This window comes from Micromesistius poutassou, assembly GCF_964030765.1.
Source record: "Micromesistius poutassou genome assembly, chromosome: 7".
Classification (NCBI taxonomy): domain Eukaryota; kingdom Metazoa; phylum Chordata; class Actinopteri; order Gadiformes; family Gadidae; genus Micromesistius; species Micromesistius poutassou.
This window is the reverse complement of record NC_140277.1, coordinates 8630716-8650763: the sequence shown is the minus strand read 5'-3', so window position 1 is coordinate 8650763 and position 20048 is coordinate 8630716. Positions and strand designations below refer to the sequence as shown.

At 43.3% G+C, this 20048-nt stretch overlaps 1 protein-coding gene across 1 annotated transcript in view; it reads right to left on the bottom strand.

Moving 5' to 3' along the window:
• Window positions 1-20048, bottom strand: part of LOC311350172 (protocadherin-15-like) — a gene marked incomplete at its 5' end in the record, with an annotated part of 188434 nt that overhangs the window by 115233 nt on the left and 53153 nt on the right. Inside the window, 6 exons of the mRNA XM_084470183.1 lie at window positions 3291-3425; window positions 6893-7099; window positions 12314-12426; window positions 13475-13583; window positions 16675-16845; window positions 19846-19956. Coding sequence (XP_084326309.1) covers window positions 3291-3425; window positions 6893-7099; window positions 12314-12426; window positions 13475-13583; window positions 16675-16845; window positions 19846-19956 — 846 coding nt within the window. The remainder of the gene's footprint in view (window positions 1-3290; window positions 3426-6892; window positions 7100-12313; window positions 12427-13474; window positions 13584-16674; window positions 16846-19845; window positions 19957-20048) is intronic.

The following is a 20048-nucleotide window of genomic DNA, read 5'->3' as shown; positions in this document are numbered from 1 at the left end:
TTTCTATGATTGAAAACTACCTTCACCAACACATGTTCTGACATTTTGCTCACATGAAGATTAATGGTGAAGCCACATAAGTCTAAATACTGTCTCCTACTCTCATATTAACAACATTTTGTCAAAAGCTGATGTAGATTACCAAGATTCAAGATTCAAGAAGCTTTATTTATCCCGAGGGAAATTGCTGTGCACAATAGGATAAAAAGCACAGTAGCATAAAGACTAACATAAAATAAAGTACAACAGCAACTAAATGCAACAATGCCACAAAAATGACTATACAACATAATATATAATATAAAATATATATATAATGTACAACAATACGCAAGTTCGCTGCATACGTTGAAACCAATTACCAACCAATTAGTTGATGACATTGACACTAACACTTGATAAAAACACTGAATTATTCTGCTCAGTCATTATTGTATTTTACGTAATATGCAAATTTGGGCATATTAAATTAGATAAAACATACTTTGAATAAATGAATGGGGGAGAAAACTAAAAGTTGTTCTTCGTTTGTTTTTGTGTATATTCATAAGAAAATTGTAGAAGTAGTACAAGGAACAACAGGATTTTTCTCTGCATATACACCTGTAGTACCTCCCCTTAATGCTAGTGCATCGTGCTGATGGTCTACAATACACTGGGATCAAGGTTAGCATATTTAGCAAATAAATTGCAGAGCCAAGCCAGACTTTCTGTTTGCTAGTTCAAAAATTGTGTGCATCACACCACTCTCTTCATCACCATCGTATGCATCTCTCACACAGCAGAATTTCTTCTGTGTGTTTGTTTGAAGTTATTGTTCATGCATATATCTGATTTTTGAATGTGAAGGATTGAGATATATGCCAATTTATGTATGTACCTCTCTGAAGACTAAGCAGAATATATTCCACACTTGATGCTATCAAATTGAGAGAGAGGGGAGTAGGAGAAGGTTTCCATAAGGTCATGCTTTATTGCCAAACTATTCATCATGGGATTCTATCAAGTAGGCTTACTCACCAAAGAAAAGCAAAAACATAGATGAATAAATCAGGTAGTGGAAGTCGTTTTGAGAGAGGGAGACCAAACATCAACAGAGAAAGTGGCTGCAACACAGAATTACTTTCTGTTAAGCCAAATGAAGTATCTTCTAAATGTGTGCACTTACTGCTGCATTTAAAATGTCTTGGGTTTTTCTGTTATACATTAGTAAGGGAATATTGGTAGAAGAAAGAGAAAGTGACTGTGACGAGCAGAATACTTACACCCTGCCACAAGAAAGCCATTTACTCTTTACAGGAACATTTAGCCAAGACCAAGAACAAGAAATGTTCCTGTCCTGTTTCTCGTGACAAAATTGAGGATTCCAACTTTATTCAAACCACTGTTATTGCACTATAAATATGCATTATATCCAAACAGGCAATCAGTGGTAAATGAACAAAAGTGAAACCACGAACAGACCAACATATAGAAACATATATATTGTGTCTGCACTTTATGTTGTTTGTACACCACGATAGCATTAACATAAGAATACAAAATATGTTAATGATACAGTGTCCTGAATTGCCACTACAAATCCCACTACATCCTACACATCACGCCTTTAATATTGTAAATATAGTCTTAGTGGCACAACATGATAAAATATTGTTTAATGTTATGCCATTGCTAATGGTGTCATGATACATTTAAATTAGAAAATACATACGTTTAGTCAAATTAAGATGATTTTTTTAAAATATATTTTCAAAACAACAACGGAATTAGGAAAACAAATAAAAGGTCAAAGCCTCACTACCGTTTCCTGAAGATTAATTAACTATGATTCATTATAACAGTTTGCTGTAATTAATCATATAAAAAACAGTAACCAGTAAAAACAGTAAAAACCTAACCCTAACTGAAATGTAGTTCTGAGCTAACTGAAATTTAGTTTGGAGGGACTGCGTGTGTGAACAGAGCTTCCTAAAAAGGTTTTTTTTGTCATGGTTGATCAAAAAAGTGTTATTATGCCACAATCTCTGCTCCACCCCCCCCCCCAAACACACATGTTCCCATAGTTCTTGGTAAAAGTAATTGCATAAGTTGCAGGATGATAACACAGCCATTATTCCCTTCCCTCCCTGTTGTCCACATTGGAACATATTTACAGAACAGCAAATCCCCAGACAAATCATTTTAGCTTCAATATATCGCAAATCAACTAGAAAAAACTCTTCTTTGTGCTGTCGGTAGCCAGCCGGTCGACACACGGCCAAGGCATTTATATTCTCTGTGTTATCTAACATTTCTGTGGACACGCAGTGTGTGCACTTTGCCTGTTGAGCTTCAAAAGTGCAGAGGTAGGCAACATGCGACAAATAGCAGTAAAAAACGTGATGACAACTTTGGTTCACGTGGTTTTCACACGCAGGCTATAAAGTTGGACACTTGGGTGCACACATGTTGGCAGTCATTTGAATTGAGTCAGTGGTTCATGTGTTTGTTTTCAGCTCTTATGCACAACACATTTCTAGCTGTTCACTCTGCCTTGTGCTTTATTTTTACACAGGTGGTTATTGAGCGTTTTCCCTCACTACATAACAATACCATTGCCCTGCAGTGCCCCTGTGCCTCCCCCATTGGGGAACACTGGGCTGGATAGTGCTTTAGAGGGGCCATATTGTTAGTTGATTGTGTGTGGTGCTAGATTGTGGATTACATGCATGTGTTTGGGATGAGATGCTGGTTAAAGGGGCATGTTTTAGTGGTTTAATGGTTTAGAGGGACTGTGTGGGGCTGAATAGTGTTTTAATGGAACTGTGTGTGCGAGGCTAGATGGTGGTGTACAGGGGTGTGTGTGTGTAGGGCTAGATAGTGTTTTAATGGGACTGTGTGTGTGAGGCTAGGTAGTGGTGTACAGGGGTGTGTGTGTCGGGCTAGGGAGTTGTTAAGAGAGACTGTGTGTGTGTGCGACTAGATAATGGTTTGACAGGACTGTGTGTTGCTATGTACTGGTTTAAAGGGACTGTGTGTGTGTGTGAGGCTAGCTAATGGTGTACTCTGGTGTGTGTGTGTGTGTGTGGGGGGGGCTAGGTAGTGGTGCACTGTGGTTTGTGTGTGGGGCTAAGTAGTGGGTTACAAGCCTGTGTGTGTGGGGCAATGTAGTGGTTTACGAGTCTGTGTGTGTGTGGGGCTAGGACCTAGGTAGTGGATAAGGGGGGGCCGTGTGCGTGGGGCCATGTAGTCACAGTGTGAATTAGAGGAGTTAGACGGTGTTAGCTGGGGGTCCAAAGGGGGCCTACCGTGAACGTGTAGGTCATCTGTCGCTCCCGATCCACGGGTTGGAGGAGCAGCAGGAAGCGCTCTATCCCCATGGTGGAGAGTCTGAAGACGGCTGTGTAGTCGTCCAGCACGATAGTCAACATCGGGTCCGTGGACTTTGGGAGGGAAGAAGATTTAATAAAGAGGAGGGAAAGCTAAGGGGGGAAAGGTTAGGGATGTAACCATGGCGACATCCACTGCTTTTTTTCCCGTTTTTTTTTCCCCCCCCTCTTTTTTTGGCACCCTTTTGCTTCCCGTGGCCCCAGCTGTGGGACTGGGAGAAACCAGATCAAGCCAGATCAAACGAAACATTTGATCTGGCATCAGATAGGGAAATGGAAATCGGGGAGTGGATTCCCATTCCCCGGTCCTCATGACATGTTATTGAAAGGCATAACCCAGATACTCTATCATTATAAAAATAACAACATATTTATTTATGAGGCAATGAGAGGATTCATATCAATAAAATGATCTGCTCATTTGGAAAAGTAAAAATGTAAAAATAAAAGTGATACTGTATGTTCCGAATCACATGCGCAAAATTGCCAACGGTTTCCACATTATCATGGTGTCAATGAGAGAATAAATAAAATCCAGGAAAGTCAATTGAACAATAATGCCTCACAATAAAAAACACAATAATGTGTTTTTTACATTTCTCACAGTGCAAATATGTTTTTGAATGAGTTTCTGAAAGTAGTGTTTTAAAGGTACACTGTGTAATTTTTTCTCCCATCTAGTGGTTAAATTTTATTTCGCATTCAAACAAATATGCTCTCCAGCGCCTCGCGTTTTCAAATGTGCGTTGCAACCTGTTGGAACTACGGCAGGCGGCAGGTGTCAAGATTCAAGAAGCTATGACAACAACATGTCTTCAAACACCACTTCATCAAGTTTTGTTTCGGGAGATGAGGTACGTTATTTCCAACAAACTTCAAACTGCATTGAATCATTAGTGTGAGCATGTATGAGTAATTACTCCTCGAGCAAGATAGTGAATTATGTTCTCATGTTTATATTGTTTTTTATTGGTAACATTACTGTCACAGTATAGCGACACTTGACACACAACAAATACAATTTTTTTTTAGTAGGCTACAGTTTATTGCTCTACTACAACACATGAACTATGTGCTAATTAGTAATGAAACATTCTTTATCCGTTTATTTTTCGATGTCCGTGCATTGTCAGAGATCATCATCAGGTGATTCAACGCTGGTAGGGAGAGGAAGAGGGAGAGGACTGAGATCGATGGATCGGTGGGAGCTAGGCGAGGAGGATGACGAGGAGGACAACAAGGAAGAGGAGGAGAACGAGAGTCACAACCACGACGACAAAGACACCCGGCAGCTACAAGAGAAAATCTTGATAGGATAGTGCTTTTTGTCCCTCTCGGCAGTTCATAGTTTTTTATAGACCGGAAGGACATTGAAGCCTCTGTAGAGCTTGCCTGTCCTATGTAAATACAGATAAGTGATTCTTCGCTCAGGAGGATAAGTGAGATTGTTGGCAGAGATCATTTTACACCAATGAGGACTTATTTATGAATGAAGACGTTGATTTGAGGTAATAAATTACTTAAAACACTACACAGTGTACCTTTAAGATGGGATATATGTAATTCTAATTTGTTAGCCCATGTTGCAAATATAACAACAACAAATTTTTTTTTAATGTTGATGCATGATTGTGGAAATAATACAATTCCAGATCTTCTGGAAATGTTTTTGGTTGCTGTGTCATAATTCAGCTTAATATTTAATATATTGTTGCTTAAGGCACACTAATTTAACGTGAAAATGTCAAACTGGCACTGCATGCTGATAAGGTTGCTGACACTGTGACTTATACTAATACGCCCCCTACAAAACACTACCAATCGCTCTGTCTTCGAGATGCGTTTGTAATATCGACCCTCAAGTTCAGACTTTGAGCTGAGCATCAAATGGCGAGGCGTATCAATCAATGCCGTTTCCCTGTCAGGGTTTAAGCGAGTCAAATGCGAAAACACGTGCGCTAAGGACAACACATGTCGCTAGGCGCTTGCGCGTTCGTCGCGACGACCCGTTTAACATATACCCAGTGATGGCACACCATGAATAGTAACAACTTAATTATACCCGCTTTGGCGGTTGAGCAAAACACATTTTATACAACCACACGCACACTCACTCACACACTCACACAAACACACGTATATATATAAATATACAGACCTGTGCACAGACTCTGTGCGTGTCTGTCAATCGTGTCAACCAATTATGTCAAACCGCTCCCACTACTTCATCCAACTACCACACACCCACGCACACACGCACACAAGCACACACACACACACACACACACACACACACACACACCTACAAATGTCACACACCAAGTCACCACACATCAAGTGGAAACACTGCAAATTCTTCTGAACAAAGTTTGTGTTCAAAGAAGAGAACCCGGTTTGGGGGTTCTGCTTCTTGTGCGAGCGAATAAAATAAAACAACACAGAAGGAAGGAAGGGAAGAAGGAAGGAAGGAACAGAGATTAATCTGCATAAGAAGCCAAACACTCCAAACCTACACTCTCCGCAGAGGCTTTCAAAGTCAACCCGGTCCCGTATATCCAGCTGTCATTCTGGCTACAGGTTCATTCTTATTGCTGGTTGGCTGGTTTTATTTTCAGGAGGAGGATATTTTTAGCGGCAGAAGAAGAGGACACACAGATTCCGCTGTTGAAACCACACTGGAGTTCATTGTGTGTCGGGACGTTCATTTAGTCAGATCTAAGTGGATGGTAATGTGTGGTGTGTTTACTCCACACGCACATGTCAATCGGTTTGTCTGTAAACAGGGCAGAGGGGGGTTCTCCAGTTTGGTTTCAATGTTGGAGTCAAGCTATGCATGCATTTTTTATTTCTGTCACCCTCACACAGCAGCCTGTTACCTACAGGTGTCTGACCAGGGGTGAGCTACAGTAGGGAGACAAAACATTGTTTAAGCACATCGATTTGCACCCATTCTATCAATTTATGCAAATTGAATAAAAATGTAATGTAGCAATGTAGCCTTGCAGCATACATTCATTATGTGACATTGCATTCAACCGGCCTGGTACTGCATATTTCAACACGGAATATAGCTTCATAAATAGTATACTGTATGTGTATATATGAGTGTATATGTATTTGTGTGTGTGTGTTTTTCTGTGTGTGTGCGTGTATTTAAATTTGTGTGTGTGTGTGTCTTTGGATGTTTGTGACTGTGTGTGTGTGTGTTATCATGTTTACGTATATCTATATGTATATTTATGTGCATACATTTCTTTGCATTTGTATGTGTGTGTTTACATGTTTATGTAAAGTAAATCTATATGGATATTTGTATATATACATCTCTTTGCACTTTGCATATGTGTGTGTGTATGTGTGTGTGTGTGTGCTTACATGTTACATCTAAATCTAGATGAATATTTGTGTATATACATCTCTTTGCATGTGTGTGTGTGTGTGTGTGTGTGTGTGTGTGTGTATTTGTGTGCATCCAAACACACTATAACGACCCGCGCCAGCAAGGCTCCTTCCCTCCCTACCTCCTCAATGTCGTTGTCCAGGGCGACGATGGCCAGGGGCGAGGTGAGGTTGGCGCCGGCCGAGATGGTGGTGCCCACGGGGGAGGACTCGCTGACGTAGCCCTGGTACTCGACCAGCTGGAAGTACGGAGCCTGGTTGTTCTCATCCAGGATCTCGATGACGAGGTCCGCCAAGACGGGGAGAGGGTGACCATTGTCCTGCTCTGCCTGGGGACACGGGGGAGGGAGAGAGAGGGGGGGAGAGAGAGAGAGAGAGAGAGAGAGAGAGAGAGAGAGAGAGAGAGAGAGAGAGAGAGAGAGAGAGAGAGAGAGAGAGAGAGAGAGAGAGAGAGGCAGGGGCAGAATGAGAGAAAGATATAGAGGGAGGGGGGAGAGAGAGAGATAGATAAGGGGAGAACCAAAGAGAAGGGATAGAGATAGAGGGAGAAGGAAGAGAGATAGAAAGTGAGAAAGACAGTGAAGGAAGAGAAGGAGAGATAAAGGGAGTGGGAGAGAGAGATAGAGAAACAGAGAGAGACACAGACATTGATGTTGTTAATTGATGAATCTATTGATGTTCAAATGCTTTAGCAACACATATTATATGGGTATTTGTCCTGCTAATAAAGCCTATTCATTGAATTTAATACATTGACAGAGAGAGCGAGAGAGAGAGAGAGAGAGAGAGAGAGAGAGGTATACAGATAAGGAGAGGACACCAATGTCACATGACACATCTCATTCTCCAGGGAGGTGATGTGATGTAAAACTGATTCACAAACTGTCACACTGCTGGAGCCTTCAGAGCGCAGAGTCCCAGCATCACCCAAAAAGGTTAATGAAGTGAGGCAGCCAGGTTTGTGGCCCAGTCCAGTCCTCAACTTGGGAAGGCAAGTGGCAGGCGATAGTGACAGGACGATGTCACTCCTCCTGAATGTAATTTAAATTCCGAAAAAAACAACCTCATAACGAGTGGTCCGCTTAGGTTTGGGTCCCCCATTCCGCGCGCGGGGGGTTTTATATGAATATGATCCTCTCTATGGGACGTGTGATGAGCGTTTAGGAATCACAGCCTCGAATGAGGAAATGGGACAAGCCGGATCAGCTGTTCATTAACACCTAGTGGTCACAGTGTTTGACTCCCAGTTGAAACCGTGTCAGTACTTACTCTAACTGTAGTGGTCAAGAATGGTATGTATATGTAAACGCACTGCATGTCACTGTCACAGTGACTGGTAGCAACACATCCACCGACTTTAGCAACATGCTAAACTAGCACGGCAGCAGTCAGAATGCCACCGTGATGAATTCCCTCGAGCGGATTAGACACACTTGCCTCCCACGCCGGAGAGCGGCCTAAAAGCCAGGCCTTTGAAATGTGAGAGGCAGAGTAGTATAGGGGAGTAGAGGCACGAACGCATCGTCGCTTTTTCCTACAATCCTGACCTGGAACGGATTGCAGCCATTTGCACTCTTAACTGTGCTCGGTCACTGCATGATGCAGATTGTGACAGAACACAGCCAGCATTGGCCCGCATGTACTGGTAGTGGTGATGTGGTGACATAGTCTTCAATGATGTTTATTGAAGTTTTATTCGACAGTGTTCCAGCTCTGGTCCTCTGCGTCGTCGTCTTCTCGATGTCTTTGATCTAGTTCATATTGTCTTCGCGTGGGGCCGCACAGTGTGGCCCGTCAGGGTGTTGTCATTTTTATACTTTTTTTCATCCATTTCCTTTCAGCGCGCGGCTCAGTCCTGATAGGAGAGTAGAGATTTTTCCCACAGCTGTCTTTATCACCGCCGCCACCGTGGAGTACATCTCCCCCTTAGACCCGTGGGGGGGGGCACATCACCTGAGAGGGATGATGAGGCCCCCCCCCCCCCCACCACCACCACCACCACCACCAGCAGCCCCTCCAGATTCAATCTCCTCACACGGACCCCGGGGGGAGAACAGGACTCTATAGCTCTCTTACTGACAGATAGACCGCATGTGGCCCCGAGAGAGAGACAAGTAGCAGAAGAGAGAAGAGACACAGAGGGAGAGAGAGAGAGAGAGAGAGAGGGCACGATAAACAGAGGGAAAGACAAATGGAGTGAAAGAAAAACAGAAACAGGAAGAGAGACACAAGAAAGTGATAGTTTGGGAGTAAGAAATGGATAGAAAAGAGGAACAGAGAAGGAAAGAGAAAATGGAGACAAAGAGGGAACAATAGCATGTCGAGCTTAAAGAGAGAGAGGGAGAGAGAGGGAGCATGTACACAGAGAAGCGAGAGAGATAGTGAGTTGGAGAGAGAGAGACACAGAGATAGAGTGAGACTGAGGTAAAGAGCCAGCAAGAGAGAAAATGAGCCAAAGAGAGAGAGGGAGGTAGAGGGAGGCAAAGAAAGAGAGAGGAACATAGCAAGAGAGATAGCCAAAGAGAGAGAGAGGAAGATTGAGAGTGGAAAAGAGAGAGCTGGAGCGAGAGACGGATCCAGAGAGAAAGAAAGAGAAAGGTTTACAGCCAGCTAGAGAGTCAGAGAGAGCACAAGGACGAGCATGCAGGACTGAAGGACCGTCTCCCCGGAGCTCTGGCTCCGAGTCTACTTTATGTGTCCGTGGGCCGGGAGTAAACAGCCCTGAGTCGCGCTTTGAGTACACACTCGCCTGCCGCACATTTGCCTGCCACCAAGAGCCCATGTTTATCGTACCGTAACCACTCCTCATAACTCCCCCTCAGGGCGGTCGCGGCCCCAGCCCCTATTAAAAACCTCCTTTCTGTCTTTCTTTCATTCTTTCCTTTGTTCTTTCTTTCATTCCTTTTTTTTTTCCAGTCCTGCTCTCCTTCCATATTTCCTGCGTGCGGTCTGTCTGTTCACTTTTGCTTTGCGTCTTCATTTCGTCTTTCCTTTTCCGTCCGTTCTCATGTCTTTCTTTCCTGACCTTCTTCTTTCCTTTCCACTTGCTGTTCTCACGTTCTCCCTTCCTTCTGCTCTGCATCGCTCTCCTATCATCCAGTGTCATCCAGACTCCTTTAGCGTCACTGCTCATATCCCCCCCTGCTCTCCAACCATCTTCTCCTCCCCATCAGGTCCTCCCAGCGCTATCATCTCCACGATGGGTTCCATCAGCAGCGATCATTACTGCATAACCCGAGATGTGTTCGCCGCACTATTACCTCAACCGCAGCACTTTTTTTGCACCTTGCCCCATCTTTCAACTCCCCCTCCCCCCCGTCTTTCTCTAGGTGCATTGACTTTACTTTTACTCGTTTTTCTGTTCCCAGCATCAGTCTATGGCAAACCCCATGCCGTAATGTATCAGAGCGTTCGGCAGATACCAACGTCTAATTCTCTCATTACGGCAGCTGGCAGTCTGACGGCAACATCTCTCGTTCCCCTCTGTATAACTCACAGAGATAAGACAGCGAGCTTAGTTTCCTCCCTTTCCCTCTGTTACACAATCGCTCTCCGCATATGTTTCTTTAAAGTCGGTCTCCCTCTCTCATTCTATTTACGTGTCTCACTTTCTCGGTGTATCTCGCTGTCAATGTCTCTCACTCTGCCCTTCACCCTCTCCTCTCTCTCTCTCTCTCTCTCCTTCTCCCTCTCTCCCTCGCCTTCTTTCCCTCTCTCTCTGTACCTGCCTGAACCAACATCTCTCATTTCCCTCTGCATAACCCACTGAGATAAGGCAGCAAGCTTAGCTCTCTCTTTCTCTCTCTCTCTCTGTTGCTCTATCGCTCTCTCCCTGTATGTTTTTTTTTAACTCTGTCTCTCTCACTAGGGCTCTCGCTCTCATTAAATTTCTCTCTCTCTCTCTCTCTCTCTCTCTCTCTCTCTCTCTCTCTCTCAAAGAAGGAAAATCTGACTTGTTGCTTATTTTCTAACCATACTTGCCGTATCTCATATCTCCTATTTGAAATTGCTCCATAAATGTCTGGCTCTTACACGATATGGGTCTCATGAACATAGCAAATGTCACAACGCTTATTTGTGCTAATTTTGGACCTATTTCTGCCTTGAAAAGCCTTTAAAATGCATACATTTCCCTTCCAGAAGGGGTGCCGGCAGAGACCCCTGCTTCTGCATTACATTTCAGGAAAACGACAATATCACGTAGGATTGGTGCGTGAACGCGAGTGGCTTTCCAATCCATCTATCAGTGCATCTGAATCGGTTAGAGTAGAGCTTTGAAAGACATACAACTTCTATTGTGTGAGAGTTGGGCTACTTCCAATAATCACAAAGCAAATTGGTGGTTAGAACATTGTGTTAAGTTTCTAAATTGTACATCATTGCCAGCGCTATTCACCCGATGACAAATACAACAGGCGCCATTGTTTATTTAAACATTGCAACCTGTTCTATTCAAGTTTATTAAATGACCATCATATTATCATGAATAGGGCTTTTCTGTGTATTTTTCCCTTGTGTAAACATTGTAGTAATAGTTGTAATAGTGGCTATTATCAAAGGTATCATTCAAATTCATCAAACCCGCTCCCCTCCGACAGACACATTACCAAGTGACACTGTGGTTTACAATGATCATCAATCCCAATCAAAATGAGGTGATCTGCAGTGCACAGCCCTATTTCCAGAAGGAATAAATAAGGCTCCTAGCATCTAATCCTAATCACATCAAAGATGACCTTGATCCCCTCCCCCCCCAATAAAAATCCCCTTTTCTTTCAATATATATGTTTTGGAACTAACCAATTTACCCTAATACCATACGCCTACTCCTCATCCTCATCGATCCCGGCTCTCTCCCCTCTCAAGACACCCTCTCACTGGGATTACTCTACACGACACTCTCCCCAGATCCCCTGGTATAAACACCAGGCTGGTACAGAGCCCAGTGTTACGCAAGGGGGGGAATGGGGTATGCTTCTGTGATGTGTGGTGTGGTGCTCATCTAAATTCGGATTTGGAGCAACACATTCTTTTTTTTAGGTCCACAAATGTTGAGGTTTTTTTCTTCTTTTTTTTTAACTAGCTGAGGGGAAGACATTTAAAAACTTTGTTAAAGAGTTGTTGGAATTTCCCAACGTTTTTTCTCTCTGCTTTGATCTTGATCGTGTGCACGCGTCCTTCCGAGGCAGCGTGAAATAATTAATGATGTTTATTACAGTTTTTTGCTAAACGAGAGGACACAGGTATGGCATAGTGCAACTGAATAAAACATTAAGGAACTAAAGACTTTACGACATCCTCCTTAAAAGTACATCACAATAACAAACAGTTAAACTCCTCGTTTGCCCAGGTTTATATTTAAAACCGCTATATTTGATACATAACTTCCCATTTATCTCTGCCTTTTTGCCCTTTTTTCCTTAAGCCCGAATATTGACTTCTTGTGTTGACCATCCCAAATCAGAAGGGGGTTACTGGCTGGTGAAAAAGTTAAGAGGTCAACCGAAAGATTAACATTGAAAAAGTGTGTGTAGAGGGCCAACCTTGATGATGAGGGTGAACCTCTGATAGAGGTCTCTGCTGACGGGCTGGAGGACTCGTAGTTCTGCCGTGGTTTGGTTCAGGCTGAAGTAGTCTCTGTACGTCATGGGATGGCCTGTTACAGGGAGCAGGCCATAAAGCACAACCTGTCACATTCACCCATCTGGAGTTAACCTAATGTCCAATCTCGGAAAACTGAAATCATCGGCTATCGTCTGGCAAATTACCCCCTGGAAAAACGGGCACATTTCTTGGGTTCCTGTGTACCCGAATAATGGACGACTGTAGCATAACTATCGGTAAGCAGGTACTCCAGTCGCTTACTTCAATCTTCAGAGGGCTCCACCCACCCCAGCGACTTCATCTTATCGCCCGGGCCCTGCATTCAGCGCTAGTTCTAAGTTTCAAATTGAGCTGAGGTGCTCCTGAGTTGCTCCCCCCCCCCGTCAACAATCCTGCCCGCCCACAATCCCGTACCGCCCCGTACCGTACCGTATAATGTAAGCATTATAAGATTCTACAGAGTCTCACTCCGGCCAAAAACCACAAATCACCCTGCTTACGGGCCCGTATTTCTATCGATGGTGGTTCAGGTGGTTCAGGTTCAGACGACATTTCGGCTAATCACTTAAAACAGATATCATGGCATATAAAAAGCTTAATTGTTGTCCGACGATAGAGGATAAGGTTCTGAGACTGTTGCTGACCTTTTCCCTGGATGCAACCAAAGCCCAATCAAAAATAATTGGTCAATACTATTTGGACTATAAATAGCTTTCTATACCAACATCTTTGTACTGTTTCTACAGATTCCTTATTCATATGCAGTTATTTTTAGTGAGATAAACCTAACGTTGACCAAATGAATCCCTGCATAAAAGTTATTCCTTCAACTCTACTCGAGTTGGTCCCATACACACGTCAAGTCAAGGCTAGAATGCATGTTGACCTGCTCTGTATGCTGTAGGGACTATGAATAACAAACACAAATAAATAAATGATATACCAGAAGTATAACAATGCATAAGAAAATAAGTATAACTTTAAGCATGCTACAGGAAAACTAAACATAGACCGAGCCGGCGAAGTGGTGGCTGGTCATTGCTGTGCACTGAAGCTAACGTAAAACTGTAAAAGGTAAAGCCCGGACGTGATGTACTTACCAACAAGGATGAAGTAGAGAATGCCAGGTCTGTCCGATGGAGGCTGGATGTTTCGGTCCATGTCCACCGCTCGTATAGCAGGAGTCACGTTCAGTGGGTTCAGCCGGCCCTGAGGGTTGCAACGAAGGGGAAACAGAGCCAACTCAAGCTTGATTCATTGTAATCATTCTTTTTTTGTGACATTGATCTACATTCGTCCTCTATTTTTGGCCAGCTATAAGCAATCATTTATCATAAATAGCACATTGAAAACTTCAGTTCTGGAAAAGTGTTTGTGTGACATGTTTTTTAAATATATATTTATTGATATGTCAGTTTGTTTGTACAGCGCACAATCTTGATACTGCTGATACAAGCAAGGTGTGAACTACTTAGTAGTAATTCTGCCGCTCCTTGGCGTGCTAGCATATGGCTGGACGTGTGGCACTTATGCTACACTGCACGTCTACTTTAGGTGGCTAAGTGAGTGTGCGTTAGTTTGCTAAGTGGCTTGTTTGCTATTTCCTTTGCGTAGACAAGATGCACTAACAAACGTTCCTGTAGGGAGGAAGACGACAGAAGAAACCATCCCCTTCCCCCACTCCCTGAAGGGGTTATGTTCCTATCCCTCAGCTTTGAAATAATCCTCACACACACGCACACGCACGTGCACACACACACACACACATATACACAGAACTCTCTACCGCCTCCCAGCTCTCTGGATTTTGCAATATCTGAAGGTGCACTAAATCAAGTCCCTGCAGCTCGACACAATGATGATTAGCTGTAATACCCTCCTCTAGCAGTCATTATCCCAGGGAAGCCCTGAGGGGGGCTTCAAATTACCCCCTCCCCCACCCTCCCAAAGAGCAAAAATAAATACAGACCAAACTAATAACGCTCGTCCCGCCATTGTAATTAATCGCAACACACTCAACAATTACGAGCGACTGATTCTCCCAGTGGACTGATGCGCGGGGTGTGTTGTGTGCACCGCAGGACGAGGGAAACTCAATGATCGGCAACATGTAATAGATTTGGTAGACCCAAAAACTGCAGAAGGGCGCTGGTACAATAACCTCCTTTATATCCAGAAGAGGGTTAGGAAAAATTGGGAACTGCACTGGATGAGACATTCAGTCTTGTTGTTGTATGTAAGTCAAGTCTGTTTTTTTAGGGTCTGTTTGGATCTCGTTCTTGACTATTAAAGTGTTCCAAAAATGAAGTAGGCCTACGTTGGATTCAAAACAAAATATACTCAAAAACATTTTTTATTCCACCAACAAGAGGATGAAAACGTCTCGATGGCCATGGAAGCAAAATCTGAAAGAAGTTGCCCATCCAAACAGCTAATTATATCATATTAGTCTATTTTTGCTCTAGTCTATTTTTTACATCAGGCACTACCAGATCCAATCAAATCCACTTTGCCTCAAAACAATATTCTGCAAAACTTGAAATTAACAATAAGTATTTTCTACCAAATTATGCACGACTTTGTCAAGTCCAGGGTGATGGAAGAGATGGAAGATGTTCTATATATATATATATATATATATATATATATATATGGACAGCTGCTGTGGCTTCAAGGTTCCTACTTTGCAGTCTGCAAACCTTTTATTGTAAATTATCCATTACATGAGCGACGCTGAACAGAGACGGGGAAACAACAACCTTAATTCGCTATTCCACTTCCGTTTCCTCGCACGCACGCACACACACACACACACACACACACACACACACACACACACACACACACACACACACACACACACACACACACACACACACACACACACACACACACACAGCTATACAGACATTCCCCATTTATTTTTTTCTTATCTCTGTTGATCTCGCTCTACTAGGTTGACACTCCTCCACTAATCTTTATCGCGCTCTATGTCATTATTACCAAAGGGCTGGAATTTGTAATGTCTCTCTCTCGCTCTCGCTCTCTCCATCCCTCTATCTCCCTCACTCTCTCTCTCTTGAGCCAATCCACACAGAGATGGACCCTGTCCAACCTCTGACACATCAATCAATACTTTGCAGGTATAGAAACGTCAATAACAATAATACTTCAGAAGAGGCCACTGCATAAAAATTAATAAAACTTACTTAACACATACATAGAGAAAACAAATACACACACACACACACACACACACACACACACATCAAAGAAACTTAAATAACAACAGAATTCTACACAGAATAGTGTAGAAGACAATGCATAAAGAAAGTCCAACAGTGCCTAACAACACAGACATGATGACACACACACACACACACACACACACACACACACACACACACACACACACACACACACACACACACACACACACACACACACAGTCTCTTGCTGCCCAATCCATTATCTGCTATGCCCAGCTTCATTGTTCTTGCCCTCTCTGTGTTTGAATTGCTATAAACGTACATTCTCTATTTCCTCTCTCTGTGCTCTCCGTCTCTATGTGTCCAATTCCAACTGTGTTCCCGCTCTCCTGCTATAAGGTCGGCTGCTATTTCGACTCTAATTGCTGATCTGGCAGACCAGAAAACGCCCCTGGAATTAACAAAACAGACAGACAAAACAGCCTGGCTTTGACTCTGCCTGCAGGTGAGGCCACAGAGGCAAGGTGTTGGCCCAAGATTAGGATGACCATGTGGAAGGAACGGAGGAAAAGTACCACAGCATATTGTAGCCTTACATCGGACGAATAACAATGACCCAACTCCCAGCACATGAATCGAGCGCCGACTTGCCGTGTCCGGTGAAGTCGGTGAGTGCTGACATCATTCGGGAACAGGTCAATGAATGAATGAATGTTAGCTATAATGGGGTGGTCTTGGCTACCAGCAGAAAGGTACCGATGACTTGTGTGTGTGTGTGGATTCACGTAGTTAGAGCATTTCACGTTCGACAAAGACAAACTCACACCAACACAACCAACCAATGCACACACACACATGCACACATTACGCACACACACATGCGTGTGTTTACATACACGCATGCAAACACACACACACACACACACACACACACACACACACACACACTTACACACTTATTAGTATTTGTGCAAAATAGAGGCTTGTGAAATGCAAATGAGTGAGTGAGGGAATCACATGTACACGACAGAGAAAGTGTCACTTTGGAAATGTGTGTGTGTGAGTGTGTGTGTTTGTTTGTTCTCTCTCACGGGGTCGGTGAACTCGGGGATGGCAGCACGGTAGGTGATGGGGTTGCAGTCCTGTGTGTTGTTGACGAGCACACAGGGCAGGAACATGGGCCCCAGGTCGTCCCCGTCCAGGACGTCCACCGTCAGCGTGGTGGTCGCCGTCAGACGGTTGGCGAAGTATGGCGCGCGGTCCTGCAACGACAACGTGGGTTACACTCGGAATAGTCCGGGAGCCAGCAGGCCCTGATATGCTATCGCAGAGGACGGAATTACGGCCTTGTTTTCCTGTTTAGTTAGCAGAGATATTCCACCAAAGACACAGTCGTTTGCACATGTGGGTTTGGACGCGTATATATCCACCAGGGCCCAACCAACACATGGTTTATTTGTAACTTTAACAGACAGCTTCTCCAACTCTCTGCATACTCCCATCAGAACAATCTTTTGCACCCTTTGCCAGTCTGGATTCAAGACCGCCCTCCTTGCCATCATAGAGAAACTTCACAACGCTAGAACAGCCTCCGTCCCCCCCGCTGTCATCCTGCTGGACCTTTCCGAGACCTTCCACACAGATAACCACCAGATCCTCCGCTCCACCCCTCCAAGTGAAGGGAATATCAGCCAGGCGCCTTGTTGTCCTATTTGAAGGATCGCACTTACAGGCTAACGTTAAAACAAACTGTCTCTGAACCTTGTAGTCTCAGTACCAGGGTTCCTCAGTGGTCTGTTAATGGTTCTCATTACCCTCTTCTCTCTGTAAACCAAGTCCCTGTGTCCTTTCATTCACTCATGGTCTTTCCTGCTACAGCTATGCAAACAACCTATTCCGTCTTTTTCATGATCTGATAGCAGGTAGAAGCACGAGTCTGGCAGACATCTAAATGTTTGGTAAGTCGCTTTGGAAAAGTGTCACTAACCCTAACCCTGTAATTGAACACAATGACATTTTCTTTTGTTTACTAGTACTATTTTTTTTTTTTAATGAAAACCAAACTTAAGCTTGTCTGCTAGCGTTAGATTAATATCTAAAGGCTGATTTGTGAGAATATATTCAAAACAAAAACAACAACAAAAACATTGCATGCTGTTACAATCGCCGCCCTGAGGATGTGTTGCTTGGTAAGTGTTCTTCTGTGACCCATTTCAGTCAAGAGCGATTTCAAGTAAAAACCTCAGCAGAGGCCCATGACTTCAAATTTTAATTTGACATGTCTGTCAAAATCGATTTGAATTTCACCATGCCCAGAGAGTCAAAGAAACTGATGGCACATACATTCAGAATCATCATGGTTAATTAAATGGTTAAATAAATAATAAATGGTTAATCTTCTACTAAATGATCACTAGTTTTACTTCAAGTATGAATAAGTATGAGTACGATTTGTGCTTTTATGTTTCTGACCGTTAATACAACAAAAAACATGGTAAATTGTCAAAAACAATTACATTTAAAAGACACTTGCCCACCACAAAATATTAATTAGGCAGCTGCTTAAAATAAGCACATGAAAGCGTGCGCGCGGGGGTTCAATAGCCTATTTCTGAGCAGAAGAAAGTTTCTAACCCAAAAATAAACGACAAGCCAGGCATGAAACAGACACATCAGCCGACACTTCAAATCAATTCGGAAATTAACCCATGTCTTCCTATTTCTCATCTGTACTATTTTACTAAATGAATAGACGGTCTTATGGAGAACGACTTACAGTGAATGCAGATACATTAAGGAGCAGGTAGTGGTTCGGACATCTTAGCTCAAGGAGGCCTACAGGCAGGCTGTCGACATCGGGGATTGAAACTACATCCCTACCCTAACCCTCTTCATCTACGTCCATCTATAACATAAGAGCAAGGTTCCAGTATGGAGGCTGGAAGGCCCCCCCCCCCCCCTCTAGAGAATCATTTTGGTAGAAATATCCCTGCTTTCCCCCAAGGTGTCTGAGCAGCAGGCTACTCCCCAGCTCCACACCGGCGGAGTAATTGAACTCTGACATGAACAGCCAGGGTTCTGGCAAATACTACGTCTCCCTACCTGCACTCGACCCAGCGAGAGCTCCCCAAAGGGCCTCTGGCTGGGGCAAAAAGGTCTCAGTGTTATTCTCCATTGGCCGCGAGAAGAGCAGCGAGGGGAACAGAGCAGCAGCAGAAGGGGGGGATTGATGCAAGATACAAGTCAATATATCCACCTAAACATTTTGGTTCAAAACCGCCTTTTTTACTACACTAAGGACACTGAATTCATCCAGATGCATTTCCATATAATATGCACCTCCCTTTATGTACTGTTAAGTGTTTATGTGTGTTGCAATTATTGTGTCTTATCTATGTATTGAGTTATACATTGTCTCCTACTGTTCTGCTTTATGTTGGTTGTTTGCAGCTTGTGCTGCAGGATCATCTACAGGAATTTCAAGCTCCCGTTGTCTGCAGGAAACATGCCAACATCTGTTCCTTAAGCCATATAGCAGAGATAAATCACAGCATGACGCTCTGGGTAAAAGCATTGCCTTAGTAGTAAATCAATGAATGCTTTACATAATCATTGATGCCGCTTGAAACTTGGACGGTAAATATCCTACTCAGAAGCTTCTGTTGTTTCAAGACGCATTTGAGAAAAAAAAGGATTTATTGAATGAGGATTTATTGAATTCCAACACAAAAATGCTAAATTATTATGGGCATCTCTGGGTAAAAAATATATAATATGAATACTAATAGGCAAACTATAATCTCTGCCAAAATCCCCCAAGACAACTCCAATTCATTATACAAATTAAAAGGTAAATAATTATATCCTGAAGGGATCACCCCATTCTGTTTAAACTTCTAACCACATGCCTTTTTACGAAAGATCCCCCAGAGAGTGTTTTCGCTATATTATATTTTAACTTTGAAATAAATAAACTGAAATGGTATCAAACCATCTGCTGGTTGTGGCGAAAAAGCTTCCTCAAAACAAAATGCTCCATGCAATGGTATAATAAACTATATGTTATCGTAGTGCTAGCCAGTGTGAGTCCATTTTCACACGTCAGCGAGTGTTAGCGTGTCAGACAGTGTTTACCAGTGTTAGCCAGTGTAAGTCAATGTAAATGTCTGTGTTCAGTGTCAGTGTGCTCACTTGTGTTAGTATGTCCACCACTGTCAGTGTGTTTACATGTTATCCAGTGTGCATGAGACCGGCAGACTTACATTAGCCTCCACAATGACAAGGTAGCGTGTTCTCTCTTCGTAGTTCAGCCTCTCCGCTAGCACAATGTGTCCTGAGAGGGTGTTGGCCACCCTAACTGTTCCATTAGACGCCTGACAGCCATGGGGGATAAAACGACAGGGAGAGACCATGAGGAGAGATGCGGAGAGATGGGGAAAGATGGGAAGAGAGAGAGAGAGAGAGA